This window comes from Mya arenaria, chromosome 2 (assembly GCF_026914265.1).
Source record: "Mya arenaria isolate MELC-2E11 chromosome 2, ASM2691426v1".
In the NCBI taxonomy this organism is placed as follows: Eukaryota; Metazoa; Mollusca; class Bivalvia; order Myida; family Myidae; genus Mya; species Mya arenaria.
The window spans coordinates 66,565,874-66,580,750 of record NC_069123.1 but is presented as its reverse complement, the minus strand read 5'-3'; the positions used below and the strand labels follow the sequence as shown (position 1 = coordinate 66,580,750).

The window sequence follows — 14,877 nt, the reverse complement described above, 5'->3', positions numbered from 1 at the left end:
TTTCCACACTTATCTGGTTTTGTAAAGCAATCTCAGAGTTATACTGTATCATTTTCTTCAAAGCAATTCAAAAGAAGATAATTATATAAATTTATATTACAGAAGGTTGGGGGAAGGGGTAATTACATCATTTACATATTTTACAAAAAGGTAATTTTAAAGATATAAACACCGCCCTTCAGGAATGCGTACTTACAAAAATATGTGTTACTGTTACAAATTCCTCCTACTATAAAAACTGAAGCTTATCTTGCAACAAAATAGCTCGATGGGTCCAGCTGTTCAAAAGAGAACTAACTATTTAAAACAAAGCATAAATATATAGAAAAGTTGCTTCCCAATGTCAGTATTGATGCGTGATACAAACTACAACTTTAGCTGCATTATTTTAACGCGCTAGCATTTTCATCAAACATTTTAGCAATGACTTTTAAAACCAAAATAACAACGACTTACCTCAATTATACATATCATCGTGCTATGTAAGGCGTCTTAAGCCGATGTTTACTGGTGAGAGTAATTAGTAATTCATACAAATCTGCAAGTACAGACTGTAAAAAATGTGACCAATAACCCTCACCATAATCCGATAACTTTTCGTTGTGTCCTATTGAACAATACACACCGTTTAAAGGGTTTTCAAAGCGTTCACGATATTTGTCTTAAGATTTAATTTTAATACTGTGTTAGTTTATGGTATGTAGCTGTGTTTACCTGTATAGCTATTCTCACAACATATTATTTTTACGATGTCCTAGATAAAGTCCGTACATTACTGTACCTTGTTTTCAAGATGAAATTAACTTACTTAGTGGTAACATTAAAAATACTTGCGAGGTACAAGCTCAAACAATGAAAGAGCATTTAGCTATACAAAGGGTCTTTATAATCCTCGCTTTTAAATATAAACAAACGATCTGGAATTAGCAACAGCAAGTACTAATTTAAAGTACTCTCACAACCCATCGACTGTGATCAAGAAGAATAACGCTTCTCCCTATTTCCACCTCGTGTAGTGTAGCAGTTGTTTCCCTTATACTATAAAGAACAATATCGTTCTACAACAATTTTCATTCACGTTTACTTATACACACTCGCATTATTGTCAATTCGTTTACTTATATCGTAAAGGACCATCACAGTATACAATACGAGTCTTCCCGCTTCCAAGGACACAATTTTCGTTGAAGAGCAAAACTTCCCCTGGGGAGTCCTGCTCCCCTCAATTTCTATGAGTAAAACTTCCCCGTGGGAGTCCTGCTCCCCTCAATTTCCTACTACTCAATTGACATTCATATCATCACGGCGATTTTTGCTATGTTGCTCAACTTTATTTGCAGCCAAGACAACACATTGGTGTTAAAGCCGATTCCTAGAGCGTTATTGTAAAATAAGGGGGACTCGACAAAAACAGTGTTGTAAGCAAAAGGTGTTTTATTCTCTTTTTTGCACTATTTTTTTCGAATATTCGAATACCGATTTTGACATTCGAATACCAAACGTTTGATCGAATATTCGAATATTCTTTTGCATCCCTACTATTCAGGCATTCATTACCGGCGAAAGATAGCGGGATATTGTCAAAGTGTTTTCAACAGCAGTACCCAAAACGAAACTGTGGTCATTGACGGCGATCATTCCAATGACAAATTTGTCCAGCTAGACATATCGTGATTCTATCACAACTACAGTCGGACATTAAGGATATTGGTAGGCAGTAAGCTAGTTACTCGTTCACTTTCCAGCAGTTGCAGACTGACATTAACACTGTTATCGTCGCCTTCAGATGCATTAATGGAACGTTAAACAGTGTTCTAGCCGGCCTTCCCAGGCAAAAATACTGATTTACATTTACAAACAATACAGACTTATGAATCGAGGCTCGAATCGAGCATGTACGATATAAACACGCGTTTTTTGGATAAAGTTGTGACAGTACCTAACAAGAGCAGCCAATCGAAGAACATATGTGAAGCCGAAACAACCGGAGTACACTGCGCAACGATTCAATGCATCTCCCATAAAAACCTATTGCGAGGTTCTAACTTCCGGCCTAAACAAACAGTTGTCAGTGAATGCAACACGAGAGATAACCTAACACGATTGACGCCTAGATAATAAAGCATAGGGTGATGATAGTATCCTCAATGAACAAATCAAATCCACTAAACACATAATACTTCCTGTCTAAATAAAACTTGTTTATGCCATTCTTAAGAGTGCTTTCTTTCCAAACAGCTGGACGAAATGCATAATTAAACAAAATTATAAAATTAAAGGTGATCATAAAAAACATAAAAACAATAGACCGATATCTCTTTAAAGTTAGTTCTTAGGCACTTCACTTGTGTTTTTAACAATAGACTTAACACCTATGAAACGAAATCTAACCTTATAATCGAGAACCAAGCAGATTTTCGTAAAATTTTCTCAACAGTAGTTAATATTTTCATACTGAAGAGCTTGATTGATATTCTGCATTATGATAAGGAAAAAACTTACTACCATTTTGTGGATTTTAAGCCGGCATTTGACTCTGATTGGAGGGTAGACTTATGGAAAAAAATAATCAATAAGGATACAAATGGACCTTGTTTAAAACTTATAGTTAATTTGTACAAGAACATAAAATCCAAAGTTCACACCTCAGACGGTGTTTCTCAAACTTTGGAAAATTTGTCAGGGGAGAAAAATTATCTCCTTTTCATTTATTGTCTTTGTTTTGAAATTATATTCAAGATGTGAATAAAGAAAGTATCATTGAGAGCTTAAGGCTTTACCTTAAATTATTGATTCGTTCGTTTGCAGATGAAAGTTATCTAAAGTAATTACATCTTAGATCTTCAAAATACTTAAATGCTTTCTAAAAATATTTGATACTTGGAAGTTAAAATGAAATACAGGAAAAACAAAGGTAAAAAATATTGGTAGAGGGAGGGCTAGAAATCGCCCGGAATTAAAATTTAAAATAAGTTAATGCAAAAACTATTTCCATATTTCTTTTGAAGACAGGTGCTATTATCATCTTTCATTACTTGTTTTCAAAAGCATGAAATGTTTGACTCCTTCGTACTTCACAGAATTGTTAACATTTGCCAAAAATGAGCACTATCGCTTGCGTTCTTCAGAAAACAAGGATCTTTTTGTTGTTAAACCTAGAACAAACTATATCAAAAATACATTTACTTATAAAGCAATGAAAATTTGGAATTCTCTTCCTACATACATTAAATGTAAAGATAAGCTACCAGCCTTTAAACATGCATTAAAAGGCTACTTATTGGCAGAATAATTTTATCACATGAAAAACAATCCTGACACTTTATTTAATTCACATTATAATAAAAAGTTCATTGTTTACATGAATTGTGTTAATGTACGTATATGACATTCTTGTAACAACTTGTAATGGATACTACCAAATATGTAAATGTTGAAAATATATTGATTGAATGTGGTTTTACTGAATATATCTACATTATTTACAGCATGAAATTATTGTAATTTATAATCATCATATAAAACCGAGTTGTGTTTGCCGAAGAAATGTATGATAGTGATAGTGTGTTTGTATGTGTTTTATGTTGCTTATGTAACTTAGTATATGTGTTTTTGTAATACTTTTTGTGTGAAGGCCATGCTGGAAATAAGTAGTATGTCTGTAATGATTGTACACTTAGTATGTAACCTTCGTTAAATAAAGTTATTATTATTATTATTATTATTATTATTATTATTATTATTATTACAATTATTATTATTATTATTCCCGTTGTTTGCAAATATTTTCATTCAAGGTTAGAGCTAGAGACATTCAATGAATTACATTTAAGAACGTAGGCCACGGGACTCCGCTCATCATGCCGAATACTCTTTCACAAAGCCCTTTGTAAAAATAAAACGGTTAGTCAGAAAAAAAGCGCATACACTATATAATATTCAGTCAGTCTAGCAATATTGCAGGAGAGATAATAAATCTTATCAAAAATCGGTACTATGTTATTTTTAAGACACCGTATCAAATACATTTGGGTTCTTTCGCAATATAATAAAAAAATGATAATAAAAATGATAACAACAGTAGTAAAAAAAATAATAATGATATAAATTATAATAATATATTAGTAAGTGTTTGTGATGCTTATATATATATATATATATATATATATATATATATATATATATATATATATATATATATATATATATATATATATATATATATATATATATATACATGTCTAATGTCACAAACACAAAATATTATAATGTTGTTTATCATTTTTATTATTATTATTATTATTATTATTATTATTATTATTAAGTACAAATTTTAAACCTTATACGTAGTCGAGCTACGCCAGGCCTTCGAAACTTCTTTTGTACCTTGAAACAGGTATATATAAACACTTGGTGGTTTTCTATAATTTGCGTAGGATCAACTTCTTAAAAATTTAAACCTGTTTAGACTGTAAATAGAAAATATCTTTATGATAATCAAAATAATCTATTTCCCAAATCATATTAAGTATGAATTCTGACTAACTGAAAAACCTAGTGTCAAGCTTAAACGTTTCGAGACATTGGGTGCAGTTTGCCTTGTATGAAGGCGTCATTAGTCACTGTTATTCAGGCTGGATTCATCAAGTACAAGTGGTGACTTGGTATATTATTATTTTGCTTCTTCGTCATCAGTACTTTGTCGTAAAGTTGATGTTGGTTACGATGAGGCTTGAAGTTTATTTTTTGACAAGTGTGAGGTTAAGCGCACCTAGTACAGTTTAACCTCCCAATTAACACCTGGATGTAACCTCATGTTGTATTGATCAATAATATTGTGGTGTTCATGGAAATACTTCATGTCGTTTTCCCATTTAAACAACATTACAGTAACATTTGGCGAGTTCCTGTATTCACCATATAAAAAAGTAAAATGGAATGAATGCGTTAAACTCTTTAAGTGCGGTGAAGGAGAAAAAGAGAACTGTGAGGGGGGAATATAGTTATTGTAAGATATATTGTGTTGAAAATAATATTTACATAATGGAGACAATTTAACAAGAAGCATGACTTTGAACAAGATCCTGCTCAAAGGCAAATGGACTCTAGTCTAACATACAACGTCTCAAATATATCTAGATATCGCTAGCAATATTTGATTGTTTTACCGCCTACGCGCAGTCAGTGAAAACTTGGGATTTGCCCAAACATTTCATAATACACGTGCGCGCAATATTAAACGGCGTTAGAAATCAATGATCTATAAAGGTAGTTCATCATATCAGCTATTGAATTAACTTTAAACTCTGAACACCCAGATACATACAGCGCTTCAGAATAAAACTACGCAGTTATACTGTATTTGCATGTATTTTAATATATTGATAAACGATGGGATCCCAGAGGTAAAAATTTGGTTAGTAATTGATCAAGGACGTAAGCAATACCACCATGTTACATTTGCATATTTATTTTCGTTTACTCCGCTCAAATGCGTAGTGTTGATTATTGGATGTGTTTCACATTAAAATTAAAATGAAGTTTCTCTATAGGTGTGTATTTAAGGTTATAGATTGGTAAGCATTTCAAGTTCATAACCATGAACACATGTCTTCCCCTCTCTACGGTTTCGATATGGATAAACGTTTTAAGTGTTACACATTTGACATTGGGATTTCCCAAATTCTATTACCCGTGCTATTCAGACGTGTGCACATTTCCGGACGAGTTCTGTGATTCAGAAGAGCGGCGGTGCTCCCCGTGTTCTCGTGCGGTGTGTACCCTTCGTACGGCAATACCACTGGCATGCAATTTCACATGTACAGGTAAGTTAAGTTTGTTGTTTTCACAGGGCTGCTGCATAGTCAAACGAAAACCGAATTTATGTCGGATGCTGGTCTAGCATTGCTGTTAATGCGGTCATGATTTTTTGACGAATTACTCAATAAACAACTCGGTTGAGAAAAATGGTAAGATGCATGTTTTCTTTCCTGAAATACCATGGTAGACACCATGTCTACATTTATCATTTTAGGACCACAAGCTGTCACATCATCTCCTTTTCGGTGCTTCTAGCTTTTCGGCACGTGGCGTCGACTTCTCCAAAGTGTACAAAAAAGATCCTGAATATGTACATGCAGCCTCAAACAAACAAGAATATTGATTATTGACTAGTACATGAACAATAATTTTAAAATAATTTCAGATTGCTTATTAGTTTAATCAACTGAACATGTTTGTCAACACTGTATAATACGTACTATTTTAAATAAATTTGTTTTATCTTAACATGTCTTTAAACTATTTAAAACAACGGAACTATTAAGTATCGAACACAGAGCAGTGGAATAGTTCAATGTTGAACGTGATGCCACAGAGAGAATGATGTGCTCCAATGACATGAACATAGGTGTTTTATAAGACCTGGCTTGTGATAAAATCGTTTATCATGTGTGCAGACAGCGTTTGTGGGTGTTGAATTACTTCCTGTCAACATATCCCACATATGAAACTTGACCCATGATGCGCACTTGCAGGTCATATCCATTTGCAAAACTCATTCTGTACTTCTTACAGATATACACTTTCTTTTGGGGATGTTGTTGGTGTCGCCATGCTCGCTGTCCACTTACACAGAAAAAAGGAGATATCCGTTTCCACGAAAACAAGATTACTCGTCTTCAAAAGCAACGTCCATCATTTCAAATTGATATGTTATCGAATAAGGCGCTGATTTAGATATAATTTTAAATGTAATGCAAACGAGACAATGATTGCCAATTCTATTTCTTTATTTCATATACTGCATATCAAATATATTGTGAAAATTACGTCATGGTTTCAAAATAAGACGTGTCTATTATTATGCCAGACGTCTACATATGAAAATAAAACTCCCTAGTCATCACAGTCCTTCTTTTTATTAATTTCAATGATTCGCAGCTACCTGGCGAATGCGTTGTGTTTGCAGATCTCAAATAATTCATGACATACCAACAGCAATGCTTGACCTGCAGTCGACATGTAACATGCCGACATTTCCGGTAAATAGAAAGTTAGAGTCGACGTGTAGGGTTCGGGTTTAATGTCCAGGTGGATTAAGGTTGAAGTGGATAAATTGACAACTACAATATCTTTTCATCAACCGTGTCGTTCTATAATATAACTGAACATACTGAAAATAGACAATGGAATAACAAATAATACATAGTTATAATTATACATTGCATGTTTATACTTTTACTATTAAACATGTTACTTCATTATAATATTGTACACAAATAATACTGAAGTTGTAATACGTCTAGTGGCCGTAACAAGGTATAATGCTAAAATAGTATGATATGACCTAACATAAACACAATGAAAACTTACAGGTATGTGGAACCAAATGTCCTATAAATATCTCGAAACGTCTCCTATCTCACCCCATAACCGTGTTGTCAGTGTACTGTTAATCTGTAAATCAACATATTATAAACATGTGCAAACTGTACAACAAAGACAAGAAAGAAACATCACTGCTATCTTGAACTAGTATTTAACCAGAACCACGAAAATACATGAATTGCTCCGAAAATACAACCAAAGCATCCAATACAACTCATTGCACCAAATGCAGAGTTAAACAATGAAGGGCCAATACATACCAAATATCATAATGCTAAAACTCCTAACTTTAAAAAGTACAAAACAAGATGTCTCCCAAAAGTAATGTTTGAAGTGAGAACATCTCACGAAAAATCCCCGTGCGTGAAAACGCTAATTTCACAACATAATATTATATCAAGGAAATAGTAAAAACGGCAAATTAGCACCGGGTTACAGACACAAAATCGGTTTTCGTTTGACTATGCCGACTTCCCTTTATACGTCACTTGACCAAGTTAGCAATGATGTTGTAACCTAAAATAATACTCTCTCTTGAAGAGCGATTGATTCTTCAAATAATAACTAATGAAAAGCTTGTTACATTTACATTTGTTAATGTGTTTTATCGTAAGTGGTTGTTGTGGCGCATGGTTAATTATCTTACAATACTAATCATTTCCTCTTTCTGTTTAGGGTGGGGTGACGACAACACGAATACAGAAATTGATCTGGACAATCAAGACAGCAAAATATGGAAAATACTGACGGCCATATTAGGACTTGTAGTTGTGTGTTTAATGATCATCTTATGTGTGTGCGCCTGCCGTCGAAATAAGCGACGTGACAGGTAAAACCAGTCTACGGAGTTTTGCTGTGATGGGGGTGGGGTTGCATTTATCCTAAATTTTGCCAATTTTTGCCCTTTCACAAAACGTTTTAAATGTATCATCACTAAGGTTTATTTGTTTGTAGAATTACTAATTATACTTTTCTCTTATTTGGTGTTTATTTTAATGTCGCATTTGATATTCACATTTTACATATAATTATTACAAAATCAAATATAAGAAGTTGTAGAAATAGAGAAAACAAGTTAACAGATTAACAGTTACGTTTGAATTTCAATGATTAGCTTGTGATCGTGCTGCATGTGTCCTTATTTTGCTCCAAAGAAAATGTTCATTAATGTTGTGAGAAGATGCTTTCAAAATCGATGCAAATCATCCCTGTGTTTCCGAAAACCAAGGCGTTACCCTTGATGTTACAAGAACATGTTTTCTGTTATTTGACTGTGTTCGCGTTCATGTGTAGAATGCCAATCTTTGGTGAATGGTTAGCTGTGGATATTTTGTCTAACACTCCTAGTATTTGAATTGGCCGTTACCCCAATAATGTAAATATATACATATTTATATTGTTGTTTATAGTCTTTCCTGTCCTGTGTGTTACTTGTTCCACGGTAGGATTCTGGCTGCTTGAGTTTTCCTGTAGTTCATTTGCATTGTCATAACATTTTTTAGGTTAACATAACTAGCTGATTTGTGCAAATGTGGGATCTGTTACGCTTGAGTATTTATTATCTTGCATTTCGTTTCTGAACAGTAAACTTGGTTTGGACTCTGTTGAGATATCGGAGAATAATACCACGAACGAATATGAAGGTGTAAATCAGGACGAAACTCCCGAAGATCGGCACGACAACAGCAAGGGAAATGGTATAATAGGCTTTGGACAATTTAACGTGTGCGTCTCTTGCATTTCAAATAGTATCATTGTAAATGAAACTGAACTCCATTTATTATCATTTGTTTATGAAAAGCAATGCTGTGTATTTTGTATGAATTTGTGTTTCAGAATCAGGGGAATATTGTCACCAGAAACTCAAAGGTATCCCACCGACTGACGGAGATGCCAAGGCTGATCGAACACTTCTTGGTCTCAAGACGTTGAAACATGACGGAGTTACTGATTAAGAGTCGATTTGAATGTGTTCGATAGATTAGTAGTAGTTTTAGAATCTGAGTGCGTATTTAGCTATAGATTTTCTGGAACGTCCATGTCTCCTATATGACAGAACTCAGAATTATTACAATTAGTGTGCACACACAATTTATCCCTAAAATGCGGATGAAAAGGGGGCCTTGCCCGGGTGCGACTTACACACACATATAATGATAATGCACATAAAAGCTGTTCCCTGTATACAAAAAGGTTACTTTTCATACCCTTTTTCCTGTTCGTCCATAAACAAGTCGATACAATTGTTATGCAAAACATTTTTTTTTAATTTATAATCATGTTTAACAAATTTGACTTTTAAAGGGATATGATTAAGGTAAATATTTTAAAAATACAAACCTTTATGAATGTTTGTTTTAATAAAAAGCTACGTTTAACTCTTTTAAATCATTAAAGTTAATTAAATAAAACATGATAATGGATTAAAATGTAAGAAAAATGGGGGGGGGGGGTGCATCAACCTATATAGCGCTTTTAAATGAAAAACTAGCTATTTCGACTATATATATATGAGAGAGAGAGAGAGTGAGAGAACGTTCTTTTGGAATATTATAGTTAATATATATATATATATATATATATATATATATATATATATATATATATATATATATATATATCATGTTTATATCTAAAGGTGATTTTTGTTAAATCATATCAGTATAAATTGCATGCCAAATAAGTATGTGTTTGATCTCGTCATATCTATATTTAGCAATGATTAAACAAAATTGGGTTCCCAATTGTGATCCCACTCGGGGAAATACAATTTATACAGACACGTGAATGGGTTTGCGGAAAACCGTGAAGAAATCTGGGGTTCTTTTGATTCTTCGAAGCCAACCTTATTGAGAGCTGATAGTGACTGTCTTATTAATACCTTTTCTTATTAGTTATGTTAAAAACAAACGCATGGACATAATGAAAAGTGTGGTGGTTTTCTTTATGGTGACTCAGTGTGTACAATGTGTTGAAATGCCGAAGTTTCCATACCCGTGTTACGTTGACGTGTGTACGTTTCCTGATCAATTTTGTAACTCACGGGAGCGGCGATGTAGTCCATGTACCCGTGCAGTGTGTGCTCTGGGGGAGAGGTCAGTCCCTTTAGCCTGCAGATACATATGCACACAAAACAACCAGCGTATGTATAAAATAGATCATATCTGTTATATTGCAGATTATAAGTTAATTTTATTAATATATTTATTTATTTATTTATTTATTTATTTATTTATTTATTTATTTATTTATTTATTTATTTATTGATTTATTTGTTTATTTATTCATTTGTTTGTTTGTATGTTTGTATGTTTGTTTGTTTGTTTGTTTGTTTGTTTGTTTGTTTGTTTGTGTGTGTGTGTGTGTGTGTGTGTGTGTGTGTGTGTGTGTTCGTTCGTTCGTTCGTTCGTTCGTTGGTTCGTGCGTTCGTTCGTTCGTTCGTTCGTTCGTTCGTTCGTTCGTTCGTTCATTCATTCATTTATATTCAGTGATTTATATCAAAAGATCTATTAAATCATCTACTAGAATGTTCCTGAGTCATACAAGTTTCGTCATGTTTAAATGAATTGACATTGATGGGGATTGGCAGTGTGTAGGAGTCGGGCTTTATAGCAAATACCTCAAACATTTTAAAGACCATGACCAAGGTATGCCAGTTCATCGTTCTTGTCAGTTCGATGACTTGCTATTCAACGTATGAAACTAAAGCATATTGGCTTTTGTGTGATGTATAGTTGAGATACCAGGGACGTACGTAGCTAGATCATAACACATGAGATAGTGTACTCACAATGATAAAATAATGCTTTCAATAGACTTTCAAAGCCGAAAGTGGCCCTAAATTTACGTGTATTGTTTTATTTGTTTCAGCTCAAACAACAACGACGACCACAGCAACAGTTAAATCAAGTCCAGCCACAATATCAGGTTCTTGTGTTCATTCTCATTCTATGAACTTGTGTGGCCACATAAATACAGTCTATAAAAACGCACACAACGTAAACATTTAAATGAGTAAAACTATGATATATTGAATCCAAACATTTTTTGCTACAATTCAAGATATGGGCAATGAAATGATGTGAACGCCATGCGCGATAGAGATACATCAATTAAAATTGATATTTGACTGTTTCATTTAATTTGCGTTCACTGTTTTGAAATCTTTTCACTATAACGCCAGCGTGCACAGGGCCGGGTCACTGTTTCAACAACGTCATTTCCGTTTTGAACGCACATCACTATTTCAACAACGTCATTTCCGTTTTGTACGCACATCATTGATGCTCACTCGGTGAAATGTATTTCGATCTTAAAAATTGTATAAAGGGGCGAGGCGACATAACTTAATAAGTATACATTTATGACAGGTGTTTAGAGCTTTGTTGTATAATTATGTCTTTTCTTTTCCAGGCGATAAATGTGAATCCATGCATGTGTTAATGATCTACAGTTCTGTGTCTGTAACAGTGATATTGTCGGTTGCGATGGGAAGTTTGGCTTTCTATTGTCATCGGAGAAAATTTAGTTTTTCAAGGCCGCCTTCGTTGCTAGCTGATGAAGTCAACATACAAGAAAAAGACTTGATGGTTAAGAATTTCATACAACAGCAAAATCTTCTGAGAGCTTCAGAAGATTCACATATGAAGAATATAAATACCAGACAAACTCCTGTTACTAAAGGTACTAGTTAGTAGTTTGTCTTCCCCTACTCTGCTTTCAAATTCTTCAATGCTTTTTTACTACAAACAACGTTCTGCATTTATTATACTTAAAAGTTATCGAACAGAGGCATGAACAAATTAAATCTGAAATAGTGAAGGTTTCGTATGTACAGACTAGTCCAAATATTGAAACTGCGGTCAAAAAATGTTCATTGACAGTCGTTTAAAGTGCTACACTGTTAACACCACCTCCCATCGCTTTAAGCGGCATGCTATTACTATGTTGCAGTTGGTCTCATTTTCCAATGCCAAGAAATTAAAAACGAGAAGGTTTGTAGATAAGTACAGCTGCCACAAAACACTCTATGCCACTCTCAGTATGTATGGTAGATACTGAAAGACTGATCCTTACCAAGCGGTTGAAATCTTTATTTCTTATTAGCATATCAAACATGCGATTGTATAAATATTTGGTAATTCATGGTTTACCTTGAATGAATTGAGGAAAATACATTTTATCTCCTGTTCTTAAATATAGCTGACCTGAAAAGAAGGTTATTTCCATACTGTAATATACTTCTTGTTGAAATTGTTTAAGGTGCCTTTAATGGCTTGTAGTGTGTATGGCGGTTTAAACATCATAGAGAATAACAATAATGATCAATATTTGTTTTGTTTGCACCCTTATAGATTATTTTGAGCGTGAAGCCTGCTATCAAGCTTTAAAAACAATGTAATATTTTTAAAACGTTTAACATGGTTATATCGTTTGATATTGATATATCCTTCAATATTGTTATACCGAGCACTATATCGTTATACGTACAGTACACGTTTATTTCAGTTCCTCGAAGGTATGCAGATTCTGGAATACAGGCCGTGACTGCGGACCTAAATAACTTATCGGCGACATCTTCGTCAGGGAACGGAGTTGTTATCTGCTCTCCAGTGGATGAAACTAATGCAGTCCAATATTTTGTAACAGCTGAACCGAGCATGACTATGTTGCGGCAAGAAAACAAAAATGTATGTCCTACAGAGGAGGCCACTACCTTTCTGGAGGAAGATGAAGGGCTACTACAACAATACAGAAGCCTCATGGCTCGACATGACTCTAGTTTAGAAGAAGTTACATCGACCATTTCTTTATAGGAAACTGCGATTAATATTTTTTTTAAATCAGCATTTATTCTATTTATTTATTTTGCGAGTATGTATAAATATAAGTTCTGTGATATAAATATTATAAATCGTGCATGATAAGTGTGTTCATATCGCCATCAAATTGTACGTAGTTGAAGTGGTTTGAAAGTGTGGTGTTTAATATAAAGTGATACATTTAATATAAATGTATCAGTGTCTGAACATCTTCTTGGTAAATCCTGAGATAATTTTCCCAATCCTGTCGCACTGCCTTTTAAAAGCCGTACTCAGAGGCTACGGGTGGGTTTCCGGATCATGTTGAAGTTTCTGCCGGATAGTATCACAAGTGTCAGTGCTCGGTCCTGACTTCTACTTGATGTAGTTCCTTATTGTGGGATTAATTTTGCCTTATTGATGGTTGATTGTCGAACTGGAAATAGGTTTTCAGCATTGGGATAATTCTGAAAGACAACTCTTTCAAATTCATAAAATCACAATCAGATCATAATAATTACAGGGGGATAACTCTGACTAACTGTTTTTCAGAATTATTTACTGTTATGTTTAATGAATGACTAAACGCGTGGAGGGAGGAAAACAGTAAATAGACAGATGCTCAGTTTCGCTTTAAAAATAGGTCCTGTCTTTATTTTGCACACACTGATTCAAAAGCAGTTTGAAAGGAAAAAAAGGTTGAAGTGTGTGTTTTTTTTCATTAAGAAATTACTTCAGGTCATCTAACTGAATTAGAATACAACCTCATTGGCTGACAGCGCAAAATCTGACGCAGGGAGTGTGTATGAGATGATTGGCAGTAGGCGGACATTACATTACAAGATCAAATTTATAGTATGAAAATCATTATTCTACAAACTGGGTATCAAAAGTTAATGAGGTTCTCCAATCATCTGATAAACTATATGGTTATAATCAATGCTTGGTCTGTAAAATTGAAGAGTTTCCTCCCGTATTTAAGGATACTCGGAGATGTTTATATGAGCAATATGTTAAAAATATTAATTATCTATTCATATAACTTATGTTATAACTGTCACATGCCATGCTTTGTTCCTATACATATTGTTGAGACGCCTTTTATGCTTAAGTCGAATACAATTCCTGTTTTAGTCTTAAATAATAAGTGTATTCTTGTGATATTGTTAACCGTCTACCACGGATTCTAAACGTCTGTGGTTAAGCATTATGCAAAAGAAGATCTTCGAACTCAAATTGAGAGGGACAACTCGTTAGCTATTATTTGTCAGCCTTTTACCAACAACAATGAGGAGTTAACAATGAGTTTGTGCACATAAACTAGTTTACTCCCCCCCCCCCAGTAAATTTACAATTTTTATATTTTACTGACCGTTCCAAGGCTGTACCTAACAATCCTTGATAAATAACCATAGTTTTATTTGTATTATATATGTAGTGTGTTGTTTGTGGAGTTTTGTGCTATTGTTCCTTGTTTCTGGTTTGTGATTGTTTGGTTTTGTGATTTATGTCTTTTACGTTGACCCTGTGCCATTATATAATAGATTTATGTTGGAAGGGGTTTAAATAATCCTTTTTGAACTAACCACATTCCCCTGCCTAACTATAGTTGTTTTGTATAATGAACCTGTGGTTCATCAGTAACGCCTTCCAAACCTGTTGTGAAGCCACCATTAATCCACCTCTT

At 33.8% G+C, this 14,877-nt stretch overlaps 2 protein-coding genes and 1 long non-coding RNA gene across 3 annotated transcripts; 2 read left to right on the top strand and 1 right to left on the bottom strand.

The window, feature by feature from the left end:
- Nucleotides 1–4,998: 4,998 nt before the first annotated feature.
- Nucleotides 4,999–9,771, top strand: LOC128246138 (uncharacterized). Its single transcript, XM_052964336.1, has 4 exons — nt 4,999–5,825; nt 8,065–8,218; nt 8,974–9,086; nt 9,226–9,771. Exons 1-4 carry the CDS (start codon nt 5,600–5,602, stop codon nt 9,342–9,344), a joined length of 612 nt encoding a protein of 203 aa, XP_052820296.1. The 5' UTR covers nt 4,999–5,599; the 3' UTR covers nt 9,345–9,771.
- On the bottom strand, nt 6,780–8,052 carry LOC128246148 (uncharacterized). The gene is made up of 3 exons (XR_008263240.1): nt 7,650–8,052; nt 7,375–7,458; nt 6,780–7,174 (listed from the first exon to the last, which is right to left on the bottom strand). It is a non-coding gene; the product is annotated as an uncharacterized LOC128246148 (long non-coding RNA).
- A 263-nt stretch (nt 9,772–10,034) lies between the features above and the next one.
- On the top strand, nt 10,035–13,308 carry LOC128213207 (uncharacterized). Its single transcript, XM_052918768.1, has 4 exons — nt 10,035–10,531; nt 11,260–11,316; nt 11,803–12,072; nt 12,898–13,308. Exons 1-4 carry the CDS (start codon nt 10,303–10,305, stop codon nt 13,203–13,205), a joined length of 864 nt encoding a protein of 287 aa, XP_052774728.1. The 5' UTR covers nt 10,035–10,302; the 3' UTR covers nt 13,206–13,308.
- The last annotated feature ends 1,569 nt before the right edge of the window (nt 13,309–14,877 follow it).

Bases quoted from the DNA above. Each gene is read 5' to 3' on its own strand.
- LOC128246138 (XM_052964336.1), top strand. From the start codon at position 5,600: ATGAACACATGTCTTCCCCTCTCTACGGTTTCGATATGGATAAACGTT. The intron at 5,826-8,064 runs GTAAGTTAAGTT...CTTTCTGTTTAG, and splicing joins ATGCAATTTCACATGTACAG to GGTGGGGTGACGACAACACG. The intron at 9,087-9,225 runs GTATAATAGGCT...TTTGTGTTTCAG, and splicing joins CGACAACAGCAAGGGAAATG to AATCAGGGGAATATTGTCAC.
- LOC128213207 (XM_052918768.1), top strand. From the start codon at position 10,303: ATGGACATAATGAAAAGTGTGGTGGTTTTCTTTATGGTGACTCAGTGT. The intron at 10,532-11,259 runs GTATGTATAAAA...TATTTGTTTCAG, and splicing joins ATGCACACAAAACAACCAGC to CTCAAACAACAACGACGACC. The intron at 12,073-12,897 runs GTACTAGTTAGT...CGTTTATTTCAG, and splicing joins ACAAACTCCTGTTACTAAAG to TTCCTCGAAGGTATGCAGAT.